Source organism: Penicilliopsis zonata (genome assembly GCF_001890105.1).
Source record: "Penicilliopsis zonata CBS 506.65 unplaced genomic scaffold ASPZOscaffold_5, whole genome shotgun sequence".
Lineage (NCBI taxonomy): Eukaryota > Fungi > Ascomycota > Eurotiomycetes > Eurotiales > Aspergillaceae > Penicilliopsis > Penicilliopsis zonata.
This window is the reverse complement of record NW_019208915.1, coordinates 988,048-1,008,326: the sequence shown is the minus strand read 5'-3', so window position 1 is coordinate 1,008,326 and position 20,279 is coordinate 988,048. Positions and strand designations below refer to the sequence as shown.

At 51.0% G+C, this 20,279-nt stretch overlaps 9 protein-coding genes across 9 annotated transcripts; 3 read left to right on the top strand and 6 right to left on the bottom strand.

Annotated features, from left to right (window-relative positions):
- Positions 1–833: 833 nt before the first annotated feature.
- Positions 834–1,942, top strand: ASPZODRAFT_131397 (hypothetical protein). Its single transcript, XM_022722750.1, has 3 exons — positions 834–956; positions 1,016–1,355; positions 1,413–1,942. The coding sequence occupies exons 1-3, from the start codon at positions 954–956 to the stop codon at positions 1,442–1,444; spliced, it is 375 nt and encodes a 124-aa protein (XP_022582326.1). The 5' UTR covers positions 834–953; the 3' UTR covers positions 1,445–1,942.
- A 141-nt stretch (positions 1,943–2,083) lies between these two features.
- ASPZODRAFT_151254 (hypothetical protein) lies at positions 2,084–3,148 on the bottom strand (the record flags this gene model as incomplete). The annotated part of the gene is made up of 1 exon (XM_022725720.1): positions 2,084–3,148. The coding sequence occupies one exon, from the start codon at positions 3,146–3,148 to the stop codon at positions 2,084–2,086; it is 1,065 nt and encodes a 354-aa protein (XP_022582325.1).
- Positions 3,149–3,380: 232 nt separating this feature from the next.
- ASPZODRAFT_63268 (hypothetical protein) lies at positions 3,381–5,477 on the bottom strand (the record flags this gene model as incomplete). Its single annotated transcript, XM_022729133.1, has 4 exons — positions 3,381–4,736; positions 4,789–4,820; positions 4,878–5,076; positions 5,133–5,477. The coding sequence occupies 4 exons, from the start codon at positions 5,475–5,477 to the stop codon at positions 3,381–3,383; spliced, it is 1,932 nt and encodes a 643-aa protein (XP_022582324.1).
- Positions 5,478–5,964: 487 nt separating this feature from the next.
- On the top strand, positions 5,965–6,762 carry ASPZODRAFT_63655 (hypothetical protein; the record flags this gene model as incomplete). Its single annotated transcript, XM_022729171.1, has 1 exon — positions 5,965–6,762. The coding sequence occupies one exon, from the start codon at positions 5,965–5,967 to the stop codon at positions 6,760–6,762; it is 798 nt and encodes a 265-aa protein (XP_022582323.1).
- A 22-nt stretch (positions 6,763–6,784) lies between these two features.
- On the bottom strand, positions 6,785–8,464 carry ASPZODRAFT_64065 (hypothetical protein; the record flags this gene model as incomplete). Its single annotated transcript, XM_022729203.1, has 1 exon — positions 6,785–8,464. The coding sequence occupies one exon, from the start codon at positions 8,462–8,464 to the stop codon at positions 6,785–6,787; it is 1,680 nt and encodes a 559-aa protein (XP_022582322.1).
- A 1,823-nt stretch (positions 8,465–10,287) lies between these two features.
- ASPZODRAFT_24703 (hypothetical protein) lies at positions 10,288–11,948 on the top strand. The gene is made up of 10 exons (XM_022727972.1): positions 10,288–10,443; positions 10,513–10,566; positions 10,633–10,771; positions 10,883–10,913; positions 10,962–11,034; positions 11,089–11,216; positions 11,259–11,295; positions 11,356–11,449; positions 11,501–11,571; positions 11,634–11,948. Exons 1-10 carry the CDS (start codon positions 10,365–10,367, stop codon positions 11,927–11,929), a joined length of 1,002 nt encoding a protein of 333 aa, XP_022582321.1. The 5' UTR covers positions 10,288–10,364; the 3' UTR covers positions 11,930–11,948.
- A 1,465-nt stretch (positions 11,949–13,413) lies between these two features.
- Positions 13,414–14,286, bottom strand: ASPZODRAFT_15258 (hypothetical protein; the record flags this gene model as incomplete). Its single annotated transcript, XM_022725864.1, has 1 exon — positions 13,414–14,286. One exon carries the CDS (start codon positions 14,284–14,286, stop codon positions 13,414–13,416), a length of 873 nt encoding a protein of 290 aa, XP_022582320.1.
- A 1,277-nt stretch (positions 14,287–15,563) lies between these two features.
- ASPZODRAFT_131391 (hypothetical protein) lies at positions 15,564–16,251 on the bottom strand. The gene has a single exon (XM_022722748.1). It carries the CDS (start codon positions 16,066–16,068, stop codon positions 15,751–15,753), a length of 318 nt encoding a protein of 105 aa, XP_022582319.1. The 5' UTR covers positions 16,069–16,251; the 3' UTR covers positions 15,564–15,750.
- Positions 16,168–17,778, bottom strand: ASPZODRAFT_15257 (hypothetical protein; the record flags this gene model as incomplete). Its single annotated transcript, XM_022725863.1, has 4 exons — positions 16,168–16,881; positions 16,956–17,243; positions 17,322–17,635; positions 17,709–17,778. 4 exons carry the CDS (start codon positions 17,776–17,778, stop codon positions 16,168–16,170), a joined length of 1,386 nt encoding a protein of 461 aa, XP_022582318.1.
- Between the last annotated feature and the right edge of the window lie 2,501 nt (positions 17,779–20,279).

Sequence of the window (20,279 nt, the reverse complement as noted above, 5' to 3'; positions counted from 1 at the left end):
AAATTAATGAACGACGGTAGGAAAGAGTACAAATTTTGGCAAGGACGTACAAAAGGAATTATACCCCAAGCTTTTCTTCTTCTCACTTTTGATTCCCGATTTTCCCTTTCTTTCTCTCCCTTTGGCAAGCGATCTCCCTAGTCCGGGAGTCTGAGCTGGACTTCCAGGCTGATGACGATAGCCGCCGTATGGAACCCTCCTAACTTTCCCCTTTTTCTGATTTATCTTGCTACATTTTGAGACATGGATCTTCTCCAACATGATACCTCTTCCCATGAATTATTTATTTTTCCGTTGATTTGAACCAAGCCCTAAAGCATGAACGCATTTCCTATATTCATTTATCTCTCTCAGGAAAGATGGTTTTTCGATGTATGAGCCTTTCTATCTTAGCCTCCCCGACTCTTCATCCACCCTGAAATGTCACCAGTATGTAAATTCTTGTCATGTATTTGTGTATGGACCTTTGCGATGAGTAGCAATCGGATGCTCTGAGAGTGTGGGGACGGAGTGGCAGGAATCAGAGATTCTTGTCTTATAGTACCTGCAATGAGCGTGTTGATGTTGACCAATCAGCAATCTAATGAATATACTCCTTTTTTCATTTATTTATTTTCTTTTCAATCGATTAAATGACGCTGTATTTTGACCTCTCGATGAAAGTCATAGTGGAGCACTGGAGTCTGGAATTGGATCGGATCAAGTCACGGGACTGGGGGAGGCTAGCCGCTTAAGCATAGTGGAAACCGTGAGCGTGGCCTCTTCAACGTCAAACTCGCGACCTCGCCTCTCCAACCTCACTGCCACCCCTTTTCGTTATCTCTGTGCAACGGGTCTCGGTTCTGCAATTGATTTCTTATAATCACATACACGTTCATTCCGAATTATTTCCCACTTCCCCCCCCTTTTTTTTCTATTTTCTCTAAGCCACTTTCTTTCCTAATACCCTTGCAATGGTGAGAAATCAAGACCGCTTTCTTTCTCTGAATGAATTCCAACTAATACTCTTCTCTAGGCTTCCCCTCGTCCTGCCTCCCCGCTGACATCTGGTGCCGAGTCTGGCCCTGACTCCAAGTCTCCCTCTGGCCCCGTCGCCGCCGCGTCCGGTGCCGGTCGCCCTTCCTCGCCCACTCCTCCTGGTGGCCCCCGCGCGGCCATGCGTCGCCGTGCCACGGCGGACCACAAGGAGTCGCTGCGCAATGTTCGCCCGAGCTCGACCCGCGCCGCTGGCGCCGGTGGCTCCTCGGGCACCATGCTCAAGCTGTACACTGACGAGAGCCCCGGCCTGCGGGTTGACCCGGTCGTTGTGCTGGTCCTCAGCTTGGGATTCATCTTCTCTGTCGTTGGACTGCACGGTATGAACTCAGTGTTTCTGTTTTTTTTCTCTCTCTTCATGTGCTGACTTTACCTAGTCATCGCCAAGATCACGCGCAAGTTCTCGTAAATCCACTTGCTGGCTCCTTGAAGCTCCTGACAGCACTTCTACCACCCCTTCTATCCGCTCCTATACCCTTTGATACCGCATTATCTTTGAATCCCTACACCCTTACGACAAGCCTGGAAACAAGATCCCGAACAGCCTCATCCAGATTTCCTGCCCCATAAACCCAGGCAGCAGACCTCCCTCGAAGCCCTATCTGCAGTATAGGGCGTCTCTGCATAGCTTATTATCGGCGTCTGAAAATCATGTCCTCTTCCTGCCTCACAGAGTATGGCTATTTCCGATAGATCACTATCAGGCAAATATTTTTCTTTATTTTTAATCGTACGATAGGCGGAAGCCGGACACTGCATGTATAATAAATAGCCCTTGAATTGATGATTTCCGAATTCAGAACATCCCTCGCAGACCAGCGCTGATAGAGTGAAGCTGCTAGAAAGGAACCGTGTATCTACCTTGACTAGTAATATTCCGTACAGGCAGCGACACCTTAACCCTAGCAGTCAATACCAAGTATAAGTATCATTAACTAGTCTCTATTGTTCGATATCTATTTCAACTAGAAATGGCACTCATACATCTACTTATACGTACTTTCACAATGACAAGATTCCTAAGGTAGATGCTCAGTATTGATGATGATTATACATCACCACTTATATCAATAACCAGCTTCTCCCCACTAACGCCACCCCTCAACTCATTCAAGGCCGTATTCGCCGCCTCAAGTCCACATCCCACAACCCTAACAGCCGGCCCGGGGACAAACTCCCCCGAAGCGAGGTGGCCCGGAAGCCAGGAATTGAAGATCCAACCTGCCAGTTGTTCCCTGGCCACCGGGTCAGACGGGGGCAGGATGAAGTTGACCTCGAGGTCGTCACCTAGCGGAGGAAGATCGGCGGGGACGAGGGGGGCGGAGGCGATGATCCCTCTTTCCGAGTCGGGTTTGATGGCGCGTAGGATCTCGATGGCGGGTGCGACCTGCCCCGCTGCAAGGAAGACCTTGTTGATGGAGAGGTTATCTTGCTCCATGGCTTGGCTGATCTCCGTCTTGAGGACCGAGACGGGGGATTTGTAGTCGAACACGCGCGACACCCCAAGCCCATGCAGGTATGTGGAGTGTTTCGGGCTGGCGGTCGCGTACACGGTGAATCCTAGCCAGCGGGCTGTTTGCACTGCTGAGGTGCCCATGCTGCTCCCCGCGCCCCAGACAATCACTCCCGGGGTTTTAGACACAGAGGAGGAGTTTGCGACGTTCCGCTCGTGTGGGATGTCTAGGACGGTCCACCCGGTCCACGAGACGAAGACGGACAGCGGCAGGATACATGCCTCGCGGAACCCGAGCGTGTCCGGAAGAGGCGTCACGGCCGCGATGGGCACGACCACTTTCTCCTGCATCGCACCGTAGTCTGGGTTTCCTTGCATGTAGAACGAGGAGGCTAAGGCTGTCACTCGCGTACCGGGCTGGTATGCGCTGTCCGTCACGTCCGCGCCTCTCGCCTCGATGACACCCGCGACATCGCACCCCACGACGGCCGGGTATGATTCAATGAAGAGGCCCATGTCGCGCTGGGCGATGTCCACGGGGTTGAAGGCGATGGCCTTGACTGCCACGAGGACCTCGTTTGGTCCTGGGGTGGGTGTGGCGCGGGAGACAACGCTCAACGGGATGCCCGCGGAAGACACCATGGCTGCAGTGTGAGACATATTGTGTATTTTGATTGATGCAAGAATTAAGTAGTTAATTCCTTTCTGAGAAGGCTGGAATATGCAAATTCTTGAACTATAGTTATAGATGACGACCCTCCGATGCTCCGCTGATAAATCCGATGGCGGAGTTAAGGCGAACCAGTCAAGAGCGCTGACGGAGTTACACTATACAGATCCATCTGGATGAGATCGTTGATATCAGGGCCAGAGTATGGGAAATCCCACGGCTTCAATCGGTTAGCTTGCTCACAGAAGTAAGAGTGTATGTTGGACGTACCGCTGTAGAAAGATCAGGGAAGTCGGGAATAACGGCGTCATCAATCAACCCCCCAGCAGTATCGTCAGCAAACCTCATCCGTCCCGCCTTGGTGAGAACAATCCGTAATGCTTCGGCAGCCTTTCGGGCCTCGCGTGAAGATTGCTTCGATAAGACCCAGAAGGAGTACGAGCGATCCAACGCTTGAACAATACGGTTCATCAGCTCGAGTTCTTGTGTATCATCGTCGCCCTGGCCGTTCCGGTTCAAGTGGTCATCCAGAACGAGACATAGGATCGTGGCTGCGTGGAGAAACTCGGTCTGTAATGCGGACGAAATAGGCATCTTCACAGTTGATAAATAGCCACCCGGCCGGAGCTCGCGGTCGAGAGTCTGCTGGCACTGCAGGATAGTGAGCGCGGCGTCGATGCATGTGGTTCGCGAGTAGGCGTGCAGTTCGCTGTCCGGGCTTGTGCATCGCAGATATCGCCGGTGCAGGGCACATTGCGCCTTGTGGAAATTCAGAGTCATGAAGATGCTGCTGATGATCATCAAGGGCGAGTCGGTGGGCGATGCGGTCATCGGAAGGACCTGTAGCCAGTCTGGGATGTTCCGGTAGGTCTCGTTGAGGAGGGTATCGAGCTCTTGGATCTTGGCGTATGGCACTGAGTCGGTGGTGGTCAGGTTAAGATCCGCGATCTTGCCAAAGGCCGCGACCAGGCGACACTTTGCGACGATTGCACCGATCAGCGTGGGCATCGTATCCGGCCTCGAGGGTGGCAGCTCGGTCATAAACTCGTCGAGATCCTCGTCTAGAAGATTATGCGGCTCGGCCGTGTCCGATTGACCCTCACGAAGCATCCGGGGCAGACCACACTGCGCCGAGATGGTCGTGTCCAGCTGGGAAACGATCGCCCAGAGTCTCCGTCGCATCTCTGCATGGAAGGGCGAGATGCGCGGGAAGAACCGAGACGCGTCGCGGTGATAGCCCTGGCGCTGGGCCAGGCGGACAATGACGCCGACGAGAACCCAGAAGCCGACCTCGGTGTCCTCGCATTGGATCGACTCTCCGAGCAGGTAGATGCCCAGCGTTTCAATGACAAAGGGGACCGCTTTGGTGTACTTTCCCAGGACAAGACACTGAACCGTCTTCTCGCGGTACAAAAAGGACTTATTGGTGGTGTTTGTGAACAGGGGTGGGGAGTACAGCCCGTCGAGGTTGTCTCTGGCGTCAGACTCGAGGTACATATCTCCTAGACAGAGAATTGAAAAAAAGAGACCGATCCACATGATTGGCGTTTCTGATGGATTCAACCAAAAGCGTTCATACTGTAAACCACCTGTTAGCAGACGTCAGTAATAGACTACAAGCCAAGCCTACCTGCTTCATAAACGTCGGAAGATGGATCAACGCTTGTTATTATCTGCTTAGTCAAACCCCAACATATATCACTTCGGAGTGGCACACACCTCGTGCCGGGTATGTCGCTTCTGCAAATCGCTTCACCATGCGATCCGAGTCTTCCTTTGGCGGGACAGCTGCTAGGATCTCCTCTCTCGAGGCGTGTTTATTCTTTCCGTAGAGCAGCATGGGGGTATCTCTGTCCGGAGCAGATAGGGGAAGATTTCTTTCTGCAGGATGATCAAAGTGGTCTTTCAGCTCTGCAATCTGATACAGTCAGCATAGTGACTATAATCAAGTTGATGTATTGTTCTAGAACTCACCCCGTCTAGAATTGCCGTCCAATGCGAGGCTTCCACATAACTCGTCTCCTCGTTTTCCAGACTGAGACGCCCGTAGGTATGGCTAATGTCAGCATTGTCGATGTCAAACCTCTCCCTGGTCTCCTGTGCGGCTCTCTTGTCTGCCAAGGACATCACCAGCGTCTCCAACTGGCTGATCCGCTCTTGCATGATATTCAACGATGCCGAGTCGTGACTAGTAGCAGGAGCAGGAGTTGTATTCTGATTATTCGATCCCACGTATTGACAGGACAGCGAGAGCCCGCGACGGGCGCAGGTCCCGCACGATGGTTGTCGGCGGTCACATTTGAGTCTCCCAGTCAGCATGTACCGTAGCCAGTGAAAGTACTAGGATCTCTTACTTTCGTCGTCTGCATAGATTGCAGGAGAGCTGTGGTTTATCTCTGCGGCGACTGGGGGGTGGGAGGGGGTTTGTTCTGTCCATTAAGTGAGTTGAGTGAGTGAAGTCAAGTAGTCTGACTGTCCCCAGTAGAAGAGTGAGAGCCTGAGGTATCAGTACTAGTTATAGTAGACAGGGTATTAGAGATTACATTATTAGTACAGTATAATATTAAACTATATTATAATAAGCTATATTATGTTATATTATATCATATTCTATTATATTAGTTCATCTCTTTGGAATCATTATGGAGCCTTAGGAATCATATCAATAGCCTGAGGAAGAATCTCACCATGTGGAATCATAGAATAATATTTATACCCTTCTACTCTCTACTCTCATTCTTATTCTTATTCTCAATCACTCTTATTCTTATTCTTACTCACTCTACCTACTCTACTCCCTTCACTCATGTCGTATACAAGTACAAGACCCCTCCTCGTCTTCCTCCATTACTGGGGCGGCTCCTCTTCAACATGGCACAAAGTCATCTCTCTGGCGAAAGAGGAATATCCCATCCTCTCCCTCGATCTACGCGGCTGGGGCCAGTCTTTCTGTCCAGACGATCCAACCGCCTATTCTATTTCCATCATGGCGGATGATGTGGCGGGCACTCTCGAGAAGATGGCGGACGAAAGACAGACCTCCCTCGACAATGGATTCATTCTAGTCGGACATTCGATGGGGGGCAAAGTAGCTCTCGCCACGATACCAGCCTTGTCAGATCGCATACGAGGGAAACTGCACTCCCTCGTCCTCGTTGCGCCTGCACCACCTACCCCGCTGAAACTACCGGGTGAAATCCAAGAACAACAGCAGAAGGCATACGCGACCGAGGAATCCGTCGTGTGGAATATCCGGCATATCCTCGCGAACATGGAGAATCTCTCGGCTGCGGATGTCGAGATGATCGTTCGGGATAGTTTGTCGGGCCATGAGTGGGCGAAGAAAGCGTGGCCCTCGTACGGAATGCAGGAGGATATCACCGACTCTGTTGCACGGGCGTTGTCCAGCTTGCAAGCGAAGAAGCAGATCACAGCAAAGATACTTGTGGGAGGCTCGGATCTTGTCGAACCCAGGGAACGGGTGGAGAGTGGTGTTGCTCGGTTCCTACAGGAAAACGGGGTGAAGGTATCTCTGCGTGTGGTAGAGGGAGTCAAGCATCTATTGCCTTTGGAGTGTCCGAAGGTTGTATATGAGATGATCTAGTGAGGTACTATACTGTATACTACTAAGCCTTGCTTTCGGCAATCTTGATGCCTGCCGTTCTTCCCGTAAAGATACAGCCGCCCAAAAAGGTCCCCTCGAGAGCACTGTACCCATGGACACCGCCGCCTCCAAAGCCCGCCACCTCGCCCGCGGCATAGAGGTTGGGGAAGGGCTGGCCGTCCGGACGGAGGACGTTTGCGTCGAGGTTGGTCTGGAGGCCGCCGAGGGTCTTGCGGGTGAGCAGGTTCATACGGACGGCGATGAGAGGGCCGTGGCGCGGGTCGAGCAGCTTGTGCGGTTTGGCGATGCGGGTGAGTCGTTCGGGCCAGAAGGCACGGGCGTTGCGGATCAACATCAGCTGGGCGTCTTTGGTGTAGGCGTTGTCGAGCTGGGCGTCGCGCAGGCGGATGGTGTGCTCGACCTCGTCGACGCTCAGCTGGGGCCCACCGCGTTCTTTGGCGAGGCGATTCATGCCCGCGACCAGGTCCTCGAGCGAGGCCTCGACGACAAAATCCGGTCCGTGGTCGAGAAAGGCCTGGACGGGCTGCGGGCCGGCGGAGCTGAAGACACGCTGCCAGAGCAGACTGAGGAAGTTCTTGCCGGTGAGATCCGGGTTCTGTTCGGAGCCCGACAGGGAGAACTCGCTCGCCACAATGGTCTTGGTGCAGATGAACCAGGTGTAGTCGTAGCCCGTACGGCAGATGTGCTCCAGCGTAGCCAGCGTGTCGGTGCCCGGGAAGAGAAAGGCAGGCAGGCGGTTCCCCTGGGCGTCGAGCCACAGCGACGACGGGCCCGAGAGCACGCGGATGCCGTGGTCGGGCCAGATGGAGTTCCAGTTCTGCAGTCCCTCGGTGTAGTGCCACATACGGTCGCTGTTGATGACATTCGCGCCCGCCTGCTGGGCGATCCCCAGCATCCGCCCGTCGACGTGGGCGGGCACCCCGACGACAAACGACTGCGGCACGTACGCCCCCAGCCGGTCGACCGGCCAGTGCTTCTTGACCAGCTCGACGTTGCCGCCGATGCCGCCCGTCGCGAGCAGCACATGGCTGCCGCGGATCTCGAACGCGTCCACCACCTTGCGGCTGGTGGCCACCCCGCGCGGCGAGTCCGTCGACGCCTCGAGGACATGGCCACGCACGCCCACAGCGGCGCCCGTCTGCTCGTCCACCACCAGCTCGTCGACGCGGTGGCGGAAGCGAAACTCGACGAGCCCCTTGGCCGCCGCGGCCCGCACGGGTTTCTCAAACGCGTCGACGACCGCCGGACCCGTGCCCCATGTCAGATGGAAGCGAGGCACCGAGTTGCCATGGCCCCCTGCGTTGCCGCTGCCACGCTCGGCCCAACCCAGCGTCGCAAAGGCGAGTCCGGCTTCCTTGACGTACGCCTCCAGCTCGTCGGTCGCGAAATCCACAAACGCCTCCGCCCACCGGCGAGGCCAGTAGTCCTCCTCCTCGCGATCGAAGCGTGCCGTGCTCAGCCAGTCCTGCAGCGCCAGCTCCCGGCTGTCCTTGACTCCCAGTCGGCGCTGGTTCGTCGAGTCGACGCAGAACAGGCCGCCCAGCGACCAGAAGGCCTGCCCGCCCAGGTTCGCCTCGTTCTCCTGGTCGACAATCACCGAGGCCACATTGCGGCGAGACAGTTCTCGGGCGGCCACCAGACCGGCCAGACCACCGCCGACGATAATCACGGGAGAGTCCATTGAAGGAAGAAGTATTTATTTGGTAGTGCAACTAAACTACCACCTGGGTAGGTTTACCTCGTCTGACTGTGAATAGTTGCTGCTCAGTCGATCCCGCCGAACATAAAAGCCGGGTTTGGGGGCTATATAAATACCTAAAATGCCTAGCAAATGTAATTATTGCCTAGGCATTACTGGCTATTATGTAGCAGTTATGTAACATTTACTGGTTAATACTGGCTATTATGTGCATGTGGAAGACAATAACTATGGGCCCATACTCGGCCACTTCACTTATTGCCTCAATACTTCTGTCAACAAGATAAATAAAATAATAATAACTAATCTATACTAGATATTCAAGTGTCAATATAAAACTATCGTATAATTCTCTACTGCGTAATCTACCAGCTGTAATCTGGGGAAGAATCGGAATGCAATGCGGGGAATGAGATAGGCAAGGATGCGATCGGCATAATCACAGTAACAGTTGACAGTAATATAGTATACATATATCTATATATATTATTTATTGCTTAACTCTAGATTTTAAGGATTAAGCAGTATCAGCTGTTAAATTAGACACACATTATTTGTGAGACTTGAAGATACAGTCTGCCTCTCCTTGATCTTCCTATCTCCGGGTTCACAGACAATAGAACGGCATCTAGTTCATCTATGACTAGTATATATAATATCATTATATCATCGACTCGTGTCTCAATCTCAATATCAAGTATTTACACGGCCTGGTATCATTGGTCTCTATCCATTGATCTCGTTGATAGACACTCAGGGGTGGTAAGGGAGGGTGAGAGTGAGTACGACCGCACTGCTTATCAGTCAGCCAGCGTAGGCAGTATACCCTCAAGGGCGATGGAAATGAACGAGAGGATTAGATAAAGTACTAAACTGTTGATGGGAGGAAAGGATAGACCGATAAAATCTCTAGAATGAACGAAGCCGGGTGTGTGCAGAGAGACTGTAATGTGGCTACCTAAAAGACTCCTGGACACGATACGATGACTGTGTGGTTTCAGGTCATTTTAACACGACTGACTGGTTTCCTATACGCAACTAATTATTGTTATTCTAGACTACTTACTCCGGAGAAGAATAAGACATGCTTTTAATAATTCTACCGTCACAGTGACTCGAGCAGAGACGTACGACATCCGATAACCGCTGTCTTCCCAGATTCTAGGACGTTTCCTCGGATTGCTCCTACTGCGATGGACCGTCAGTTCAGCTCAAGCGCCTGGCTAGACTGGCTGGGATGGTTTGCTGCTTACCTGAGCTGCCCTTCTTGCGTGGTTTGACCTGCGGAAATGCGCCTGTCGTTGCTCGAGGCTGCGTCTGGAAAGTGAGGAAGAAAGGGAAGCCGAATATTTGCGCGTCCACGGGGGGATCTGCTGCCACACGAAAGGTGGCTGGAATCCACGGTGATCTCCTCGTCGTCGTCCTTCATGACTGGCAGTCGGTATCTATTCACAATATCCTGCGAAATCCATCTTCGCCTCCACTACTGCGTCAGCTTCCATATTCTACAAGAGTACTCCGTACCGTTGTTTACCGACTTTGCAGGCTCGCTGCTGTTCTGGTTGTGTTTTACCAGCGATCTCAATAAATCACTTGAGTCGGTGCTATCTGACTCGTTACTCTGTAATGGTATATGAAACTTGAATTATTCCATAGTTATACTCGCAACCCCTGTCTGGTAACTTAACTATCAGCTAAACTAACTATATGACAGCCCCGATTCCGATACGATGCATTCGATAGTGGCCGACAGGGTCACTTTTGCCGATCTGACGTATCGATTTCACTGCCGAAGAGGGTCTGGATACATATACTTGGCTCTTCTCTACTGCTTTGGATCGATTGTATTCTTCTATTCTGTCTATATCCTGTTGACGCTACCATGGCCGTCCCTGTTGCAGGCTCCGTCCTGTCCACCTTCCTTTCAATGCTCACTGTGGTTGTATTAGCATTATGCTTGAGTATGCGCATCTCTCATCTCCCATCCATGATTATTTCATCCATGATTCAAATCTAACCATACGATCCAGCCGACCGTCTTCGGAATATAGAACACTGGTCTAAGATGCCTCTGATGCGATGGTGTAAGCAAATCGGTCCGACCGTCGAGCAAATATCCAAGCAAGCTGATCTTTGGCAATAATTATTAGTGGTATTTGCCATCTACATCGACTCCATTCTCTTCATCATCACGACCAGCGTCTTGGAACATGGCTTCGGTCTCGATTCGGAGGGCGTCTGTTCCGCGGCGATTCTAGTCTGTCTGGTGTGTTATATGTCGACCAAGGTATTCCCTCCCTTTAGTCTACTATGCTTGATACTCCGTACCATACTAACAGCAACAGGTGGTATGTCATCTGTCATCACTACTCTTTCAGTTTGCATGTTCTAATGAATACAGCTCATTTACTACTTCCTCGTGGAAAAAGTGGTGCGTATCTAAATGATCGTACAGTGTTCTTTGTCTAATATTGCATAGTATCTCGTTCGCAGCGTTCGGACCCCCCGTCTCAAGTCGAAACTATACCTTCTCAACTGCTTCGGAATGCTGGGCAAGTAGATTATATATATATATAAGGATCACTGCTAATTGTCAACTGCTCTAGCTCCCTATTGTGTCCTCGTCATTCTGAACTTCGTATATCGCATCTCCTACATCAGACACGGAACATGCGTTATCGGCATGCAGACCAAAGTCATGCTTCCATTAATCATATTCGATGCAGTTGTTAATGTACTTCGTCTTCTCCCTCTTCTTGAACGTGGCTAATTTCAGTGTAATCTGACTCTTCTATTCGTGATTCCCCTACGAAGTAAGTTTCCTTGACATAATCATCAACTCGTTGACACCAGGTACAGACTAACTCCTATAGAACTATATTCGTACCAGAACCAGAACGCCGGATTGAAATCCGTTGCTCTGCGATCTTTCCTCGGCAGTCTGTGCACCCTAACCTCGAGTATCGTGTATGTCTTTTCCTACCCAGTATCTGTTCTGATCTCTACTAATCCTACTAGGAATCTTTCTGTTCTGATGGTTCTCAAGGGGGAGCATGCCTGGATCTGTCTTATGTGCTGTAATGCAGACAGTACGTGCTTCGCCTCTATCCTTATCTTATCCACTATAATATATATATATACTAACGGTTAGTCCTCTTTTGTGTCCTGATGATCCACTGGGTCACTCGAGATCCTCGCCCCCCCTCTCTATCAGGCACGGACAAGGGCCGTCGCAACGAAAGCGGGGCAGCCGTCACCACGCAGATCACAGCGCGAAGTAATGTCCTCGGCAACAACATCGACGATGTGAATCTCGCGGCCGTCGAGATGGGGGGGATCACCGTCCAACATGTCGTGCAGGTGCAGACCAAACCGCTGGACAGGAGTAGTGAGGGGAGTAGTGAGAGGTCGGTGGTGTACGAGGGGATGGTGGTGAGTAATCAGTAAACACTACCATTCATCTGACATACTCTGTATGATTTAGTTATATTTCTCTTACTATGTAGTATGTAGTACGGAGTATGTATGTATAGTTAACTACCTACCTAAGCAGTAACAAGTAATACCTACCAATTTACTAAACCTTCAAGATCGGCAGGTACACGCCAAAACCCATTCTATTGGCTAGCAACCTGCGCTAGCATCGTGGCGGGGCGCACGGACCGGGGCCGACAGATCAGATCTGACAGATCTTGGATCTTCGAGTATGGAGTTGGAGTGTATCTGTATACTACATACTTATGATGTGGTATTTTATTCCACTACGCTGTTGTCTACTTCATGATAACAGGGAAAGAGATATTTCTTTGTATTCGGGACCCCCTGTTCGCGGTGACCCGTTTTTGGACGTATCCAGTGCGGCAGCTCGAGTTCAGGAGGTACCCGATTTAGCACACGATACGAAGTCCCCCCCCCCCAAGGGCCTGTCATTACGGAGTACTTGATTTCGCTTTGTGCGGAGGAACTTGTCTATCCTGACTCAACTGGCATTTTTAGCCGACTGGAGTGCAATGCATGAGAAACAGGTTAAATATTTGGAATTGGCCTGTCACACAACAAGGCGTGACGATTGAGGTTTTGTCCGATTGATCTCGAGGCTAGGGCCGAACTGTCAAACGGAGAAAAAAAAAACAGGGATTTTCGCACTCGCATCTCTTTGATGCCAGTGTGGGGACTGGCATCTAGACTGTGGATCCACTTTGCAATGCCGTTGGCAGAAGCTTTGATCCATCGCCCAAGATTGACAAAAATGCCTCTTAGCATACCTCGAATACATCGCTGACTCGTTGACTGACTCCCGACGTCTGCAAAGCCGTTAGTCGAGAAGGAGTTGAGTTCTAGGGCAACAGCCGCCTCGGCTTAGGCATGAGTCAATCTTAGAGGCCCTGACTGTACGGAGTATCGTTTGCCGCTCGCTTTCTGGTCGCAAAATCGCCAAATTTCGAGGCATGAGAATCGCCTCGTTCAAGGATAGTGTTTGATCAAGCGAATCGTGTCTTGAATGAAAATGCACCTCCTATACGGTTGCTTCCTCGCTATCAAACACAAGTTCGGCCGAATCTCTGCCAGGCTTTGACCGACGTCCCAATCACGTAGACCCCGGAAGACACATGCCCCAAGTCTTGCACCCATACACTTTTTATTCGCCTCTGTAGTACTCGGCTGATAAAGACGTCTGTCTGGTGAGGCCCTCGTACGGTGCTCCAGACGCCTTTAGGTTGCTCCCGCAGTCGAGCGTTCCATATACTCCGTATAGCTTGTCCATAAGGATGTCCACTTGCAGACTACCCACTCCGGTTCTCTCTAGACTTGTTGAAGTGCCTAGAATAAGTGGATATCCTAGACTGTCCTGTTTATAGAAAAGAATGTGAATTCTCGACATGTTATCTGACTTATACCAAGCAAAACGTAGTATACTGTCCATGAGATGCTTATATAAAGGCTATCACCGTATGCATCACAACGATGATTGAAGATCCCAATGGGAGCGGGGGATCTTGTATGCAAAAGTCTTCTCCCACGTCATCTCCCTCGCCTCGGCCAATGTATAGGGCACCAGGGTTTTCGATATCCATGGGCTCAATGATCAAGCCGCGGGTATGGATGGATGGCGTTTCACTTCTACCGAAGGCCAGAATGGCCTGCGCCCAACCGGCCAGAATCCGCTTTGTCTGCGGTGCATGACGGAAAAACCAGAAGAAAGTATGTGGGAGCTTCTCATCACCCTGCGAGTGGGCAAGCTGCGCGACTAGTCTCGACAAATCTGCTCTCCCCCCGATGCAATCCATTAAGGCCAGGATCTGGTTCAGTCCTCCGCTGCTACAGGGGATGCGAGCGGGCGTGCCAACATGCCTGCTTCGCTGTAGACGTTGGCGCGCGGCGGACGCGTGGGCTAGATCGCACAGGGGGGGATCACCGGCTCGAGGTGCCGTACTTTCTCGAACGACACTGGGAAAACGTCCTTGTGCTTGGTTGCGCTCAAAAGAGAGGGACAAATCGGTGGGATCAGAAGTGGGGCTCAGCAGGGTCACTCCGGCTGGAATTGCCGGCTGCACGGTCTTGCAGCGTTGAAGCTGGAGAAGCACCTGCAGGAGACCCATGGCGAGGCAGGTACCGGCACCGTCGTCCGCCACGACAATCGACGAGGGCAGTACGGACTTGTGCAGGGACCCAGGAGGCGAAGGCAGCAGCGCCAGATAGGCTTGGAACGCATCAAGCAAAGCGGCGGGAAAGGGGCGCTGGGGTGCCAGACGCTTACGGACCATCAGCACTTTGGCTCCCGTCGATTGAGCGAGCGCCCCCATTCTTGTCAGCCTCTGGAATTTGTCTTCCGCTAATAGAAAGGACTCAGGAGTGTTGTTGCTAGCTTCGAGACGAAAGCCGGTCCATTCGAGGTGCAGTGGTTCTGTATCTGGTCAGTCATAGCTAATATTCTTTTCATTTGCTCTGTCGATCAGGTTCAGGAGCAAATATCAGATATTATCCTCTGTTATTAGCTCTGGCACAATGAACTTGCTGAACCGTACTGGGCCTTTGAATGTGATATCTCAGCTGGTTGCAGCTTGCTGGTCATATATGGAGATAGTCTAGGTTGTTTTCATGAACCCTTCTCTTATCTTCTGTACAGCAGCAGCCAGGTGCTGAGAATTCTCGACGTCCATCGTGAGAAGCAGTGCTACCTTTCCACAAGTGAATCAATTGAATAGAGAACTGCTTTATGTAAGAAGGATCCACAAGTTTCAATGACTATCTGTCTAGTACCAACGAACTAGTTAGCCAGAGCATTACGGAGTAGTAGTGTTTACTGCTTACTGCTTACTGTCTCCACCTCGGCTTCAAAAATAGGCTCGGCATTCGCATAGCCAATGATCCCATGACGTCTCTTGCACAGATATCTCCATTAATGAGCCAATGGCTGGGTTTCGTGCTACCTCATTAATTGAAGGATCAGGCTCGCAGACGATTGCATCATCGTTTGGAGGTTGGAACAAATTATGCGGGAAAGCCCTAACTTGGGGGAAATCACTAAAGGTCGTCAAGTCAGCAATAATGTTTCCCGTCTAGCGTCTGCCAATTTACTGTCCTGGTTTATACCTTATGTACGGTGCTGTATATTGCATCAGCTCCGGCGATTGAGAGAGTAAACTTCCGACGGGGAATCAACGTCAGCCGGTATTTCATTATCGGGGAGCAGGCCGAGGATCTCTTGAATATCTCAAACGAGTCTAGGAGTCGTCAGCTTGTTTTTTATGATGAAACTGATGGGGATACGATGCGTTGAGAGAAGGGAGTCTCCTACCCTTTTAAACCCTTCAATGAAATACCAACCTAGATCCAGACGGGCTGGCTGGTTGTTAATACGGCAGCCATGAAGAAACCTGTCTCCGTTAAGCAGTCAGTGACAAAAGGTAATCCTTCTTTCCTTGTGTAGTCTCAACGAAGAAGGACGGAATATGGACAAGTTTTCTGCGTGCTCTCGCTTTAAGCCGAGGGTCACCTGATACAGTCTCGTGATCATTGCTCACTGTTCCAAGTCCACGCCATTTTCTTTTCTCTCTCCTTTTTTCTGCCTCGCATTCTCGGAGCAGTTGATGGTAGCATTTGCTCGGTGTTCGAAGCTGAGGGCAAGTCAGTCAACAGGGGGTTGGTAACATTCACGTTCAACTAAAAGGGCCCTTTTGAGGTGCTTCGTCTTTTGCGATTGCAGCCAGGTCTTCAGGTTTGAACGATGTTCAATCACTCTCCCAGTGTGATCAGACGATCTGTTTCTAGCTGATTTCCTGATTGTTAATCAGCAAGTCGCTGTGACAAGGCCATACTCTACATAATGTGATGGGCATGGATTGGTAATTTAAAGATTCGCTACTGCCCTGCTCAAGGCATTTTTTAGTGCATACTTTTAAAAAGAAGATGAGAGGAAAAAGAGGAGCTTTTTTGGACGTTATCAAAATTCCTTCGTTCCTCCTTGCATTATAGGACAGGCATTCGGGCTGTCCAGCAGCCCCCTGGCTCGAAGACGGAGCTGAGACCGGTACTGTACAGCATGCAAGGTGCAGCAATGAGAGAAAAGAGACAGCTCCGGACATGAGCACCCAGGCAATTCTGGTCGGCGGATACAATATTCATTTGGGAGGGGATGGAGAAAACAAAACAAAAAAAAAAGCAGGTAATGCAGCATCCAGAGCTCATGAGGGGCCGTCGCATCCAATCCTGCCCAGCAGCTCCTTTCGATCACGGGTCGTTCTCGTGGCTGCGCCTCTTCCATTGGCAGCAGCAGCAGCACTTCGCCTAACGTGCACCCGTGCACCTCGCCTTCTGTCCAGATGCAGGTCTTCCACGCCCACTTCTTCCTCAAGTGGGATCCCAATCGACGGAATGGAAGTCCCTGTCGACGCACATCTATCTTTTTGAACCTTCTCTGCCGAATCCGTCTCAACATCCTCCTCTTCGTCTGACTCCTCGTCGTCGCTTCTCGAGTCGTCCGCTGAATTACCCCGGATCACCTTCCAGGCGATGTTGGCAATCGTGACAAACCAGAGCAGCATAATTGCTTCAAGGGAGAGGAGAAGTCCCAGGAAGGCGAACCGGATGCGAGGGTTGAAACAGACAACACCCCCCGGGTCAAGGAAGGATTGCATGATATTCGGCAGGATCGCATTGGTCCATTCTGCTGGAACATCGGGCGAAGATGCCGAAAGCGAGTTGAGAGGCGTGGAAACCTGGGCTCCAGAAACGGAATCATAGCACCCGTACGGCATAGTAGAGGGAACATGTGCATAGATTGACCAGCAAACCATGGGAAAGAGAATATGCCGGGAGAAGAACCAAGTGACCATGAAAACACCAAAAGCAATATCACATGCAGTTTGATATCCGAGATAACGCAAAAGTTTTGCAGCCTGTATATCACTTAGCTGTGGCCATGGGCTTATACATGCGCGCCCGCGCTGGGGGTGGGGGGAGAAAAATTTACCGGTAATAGAATATCAATGATGTCCATGATGCACAAAATGACGTTACCAACTTTCGTCTGGTAATATGCATAGCTCATAATAACTAAAGCGCTCGTGATGATGTGGTGGGTAAACATCTGAGCATAGTCTTTGCGCTTCTCCTCGATATTGACGACGATTATCTGTTGAATCCAGTAGGCCAGCTGGACAAGATAATACCATTTCAGTGTGCTGCTCATCGAGCGATTGGGGAAATTGGTCCACAGCTCCCGCAGGTTCAGCCAGTATTTTGAATTATACATGATATACTAAAAAGGCTTTGGTCAGCTGGTATGTCTGCAAGAGGAGGCTGTTCCCCTCGACCATAGTGGATTTAATTTCCTTACCATTCCAAGGGACCAGAAAATGATGGGGTAAATTAAAATAAATGCCTGCTCTTGGAACCGGATTATCGCCTTCTTCTTGTGAATCCCTCCCAGGAGCGCCAGTGGCTTCAGCAGGTAGTCCATCAGAAGGATTCGAATACCGACAAATACCACGACCCAGAATGCCACATACGGCAGGTCATCCCAGCCTTGGGTGTATGTATCGGTGACGGGGTCATGGTAAGACAGCTCGAAGAAGGTGCGAGTGGTTTGGCGGACATCGGGAAGAAATATGTGCGTGGTGAACAGGATCAACAGCAGGGCGGCCGAGATGGCTGGGTGTCCAACAAGTCAGAATTGGGACGGAGAGCAATAATACCAATAATATGACCAGATGTTCTTTCTTACCGAGCTGGTGGTCCAGAAACAATGTGCGCAGCGTGCCAAGAGGGCCATCATCCCCAGATATCCGTACCATGGTCCACGAGGGCAATGGGAACAATCAAGGCCTGAAAACACAGAGGAAACCTGTTCCTAACGATTTCAACGGCAGCAGCGGCGGCGACAGCACCAGCAGCAACAGCGAGCGAGCCTGTTTACGGAGTACGTCGCGGCGTTTGGGGGCGGTGTAGGGGGGTAAAAAAAGACTAAAATGGATCTGTGCTGGCTGGCGCTGTGGAGAATAGTATGTGCGATGCCCGAGGCACGGCACAGCAGCCTACAGAAAAGGAGCCAAGACCATTGTGCGGGGCGAAGAGGGACGCCAGCAGGAGAGGGGAAAGAAGCCGATCAGAGCAGCCTTTCATTTCGTTGGCAGGAGGGCTGCGATCAAGCCCATTATTAATGTCGGGTTAGAGAAAGACTGGGAGGCCACCGAGACGAAGAGGGATCATTCTGCCGTACGGGACCGCTTTAGTCACGGGGTTTCTAACACTCCCTGAGTCCCTCCGTACAACTACCTATGTTAGGTACCGAAGCAACGTTCCCCTCGTTCCTAGGAGACATGAAGTATCCGTTTCCATTACCACATAAGCCAGTGCACTGTATACCGACTTTTAACCAGGTCGATCGCTTACTTGGCAGGTCTAGCGAGCCTTGAGAGCACAAAGCAGATACCAAGTACCTCTACTAATGGCCAGGGGCTTCCCTGCTGAAATCGAAGAAGAGCATACATAATGAAACCTCTTTTCAAGCCTATTTCGTCGATAAATCAACAAATTGATGAGCATAGGACTTGATTGACTCAACACTGCCCTGTATCCAAGGCATTTAGGCTTCAAGACGCACCCGCCGTCATATCGTGACGATTCTCCAATCAATACGGACACACGGGCACCATTGTTCTCCCCTCGGGAAAAATTCCTTCCTTTTTTCTTTGGAAACCCTGCCTAGGTGGTAGGTACCTGTTCCACCGCATTATGTCAGGACTGTCGTAGGGAATTTGCGCAAAAATTGCCTGACAGTCCCTATTTTTTTTTTTTCTCCATACTCCAACATGGATTTTATTCTGGCAAAGACTGGAAAGACAGCGATGCTTCGATTTCCATCCACGACGGTCATCCGTGATTCGGTGCCCCACTGAACTAATGAGCCATGCAAGTAATCATCGTTTACAACCGTTCAAAACCAGGATTTGTGCTGTCCGTTCAGCTTCTTGGCATAGTGAAGTCACTGACCAGAGCACCGGGTCACGATGACTCAGCTTGGGTATGCGGTGCCTACGGAGTAAGAGTGGCTATGAAATAACCCATTGTCGCCATATGCTGGAGACTGCCTTACCTCAGCCATGGCGAATCGAGGTCTTCACCAGGGCCACGTTTGGCTGTGTTCTCGTAGTGGTGGCAAGGACTGATAAGAACCGGTTCCTGCCAGGCCCACACGATCGAATCGATCCACTTTGGCAGTTTTTTTAGACCACTACGTCATGGTCCAGATGGACCGAAAAAGGAATCGGAAAGAAGAATTGGAAAGGGAGACTTATAGATTGCCGCAGAAGCCTTTAGGAGGTTGATTTGGAGTTGCTACGGAGTTCCAATATCCTCTACTACATTACCAAATCATGGCGAACGCTCAGCGCAAGATCATCTGCTTTTCCGGTAAGTATAGCACTACACAATCACCTATTTTATCATGTTTGAGGGTGTATCTGACCTCAGGGTTTATAAAAAAAGACTTTGATGGCACCATCTTCATGCAAGATACGGGTCATGTCCTCTTCGACAACTTCGGTTGCGGTTCTGAGCACCGCCAGCGCCTCGACGAGCAGATCAAGTCTGGCGAGCGATCTTTCCGCGACGTCTCTGAAGAGATGTGGGGATCGCTAAGCATCCCATTCGAAGACGGTTTCCGCGTCATGGAAAAGTCGCTCGAGATCGATCCGGACTTTGCGGCATTCCACAAGTTCTGCCTGGCGAACAACATTCCGTTCAACGTCATCAGTGCCGGGTTGAAGCCGGTCCTGCGAAGGGTGCTTGACACATTTCTAGGCGAAGAGGATGTAGGTAGCAGACGAGACTGTCCCTCCAAATGGAAAACCTCCCACTAACATTATTCGTTTTCCCGCCAACCCAGGCTTCACACATTCAGATTGTCGCCAACGATGCTCAGATTAGCGCCGACGGCTCGGAGTGGAAGCCTATCTGGCGTCACGACACGGAACTCGGCCACGACAAAGCTCTGAGCGTACAGGAAGCGCGGCTGCAGGCCAAAGCCTCGTGCGATGAGGACGAAATTCCCCTCATCATCTTCATTGGAGACGGTGTATCCGATCTACCCGCTGCCCGGGAAGCAGACGTTCTCTTCGCCCGCCGCGGTCTCCGTCTCGAAGAATACTGTCTGGAGAATAATATTTCCTATATCCCATTCGATACCTTTGCCGATATCCAGAAGGAAGTCGAAGCTATCATGCGGGAAGACCAGGAAAAGACCGGCGGCTTGGGCAAGCCGGTGCGGTTCAATCCGCGGGCAAACATGTGGAGG

Coding starts and splice junctions, on each gene's coding strand:
- ASPZODRAFT_131397 (XM_022722750.1), top strand. Junction 1,356..1,412: donor CTCTGTCGTTGGACTGCACG/GTATGAACTCAG, acceptor GACTTTACCTAG/TCATCGCCAAGATCACGCGC.
- ASPZODRAFT_24703 (XM_022727972.1), top strand. CDS start 10,365: ATGGCCGTCCCTGTTGCAGGCTCCGTCCTGTCCACCTTCCTTTCAATG. Junction 11,217..11,258: donor TATTCGATGCAGTTGTTAAT/GTACTTCGTCTT, acceptor GGCTAATTTCAG/TGTAATCTGACTCTTCTATT. Junction 11,450..11,500: donor ACCCTAACCTCGAGTATCGT/GTATGTCTTTTC, acceptor TAATCCTACTAG/GAATCTTTCTGTTCTGATGG.
- ASPZODRAFT_131391 (XM_022722748.1), bottom strand. CDS start 16,068: ATGTCCGGAGCTGTCTCTTTTCTCTCATTGCTGCACCTTGCATGCTGT.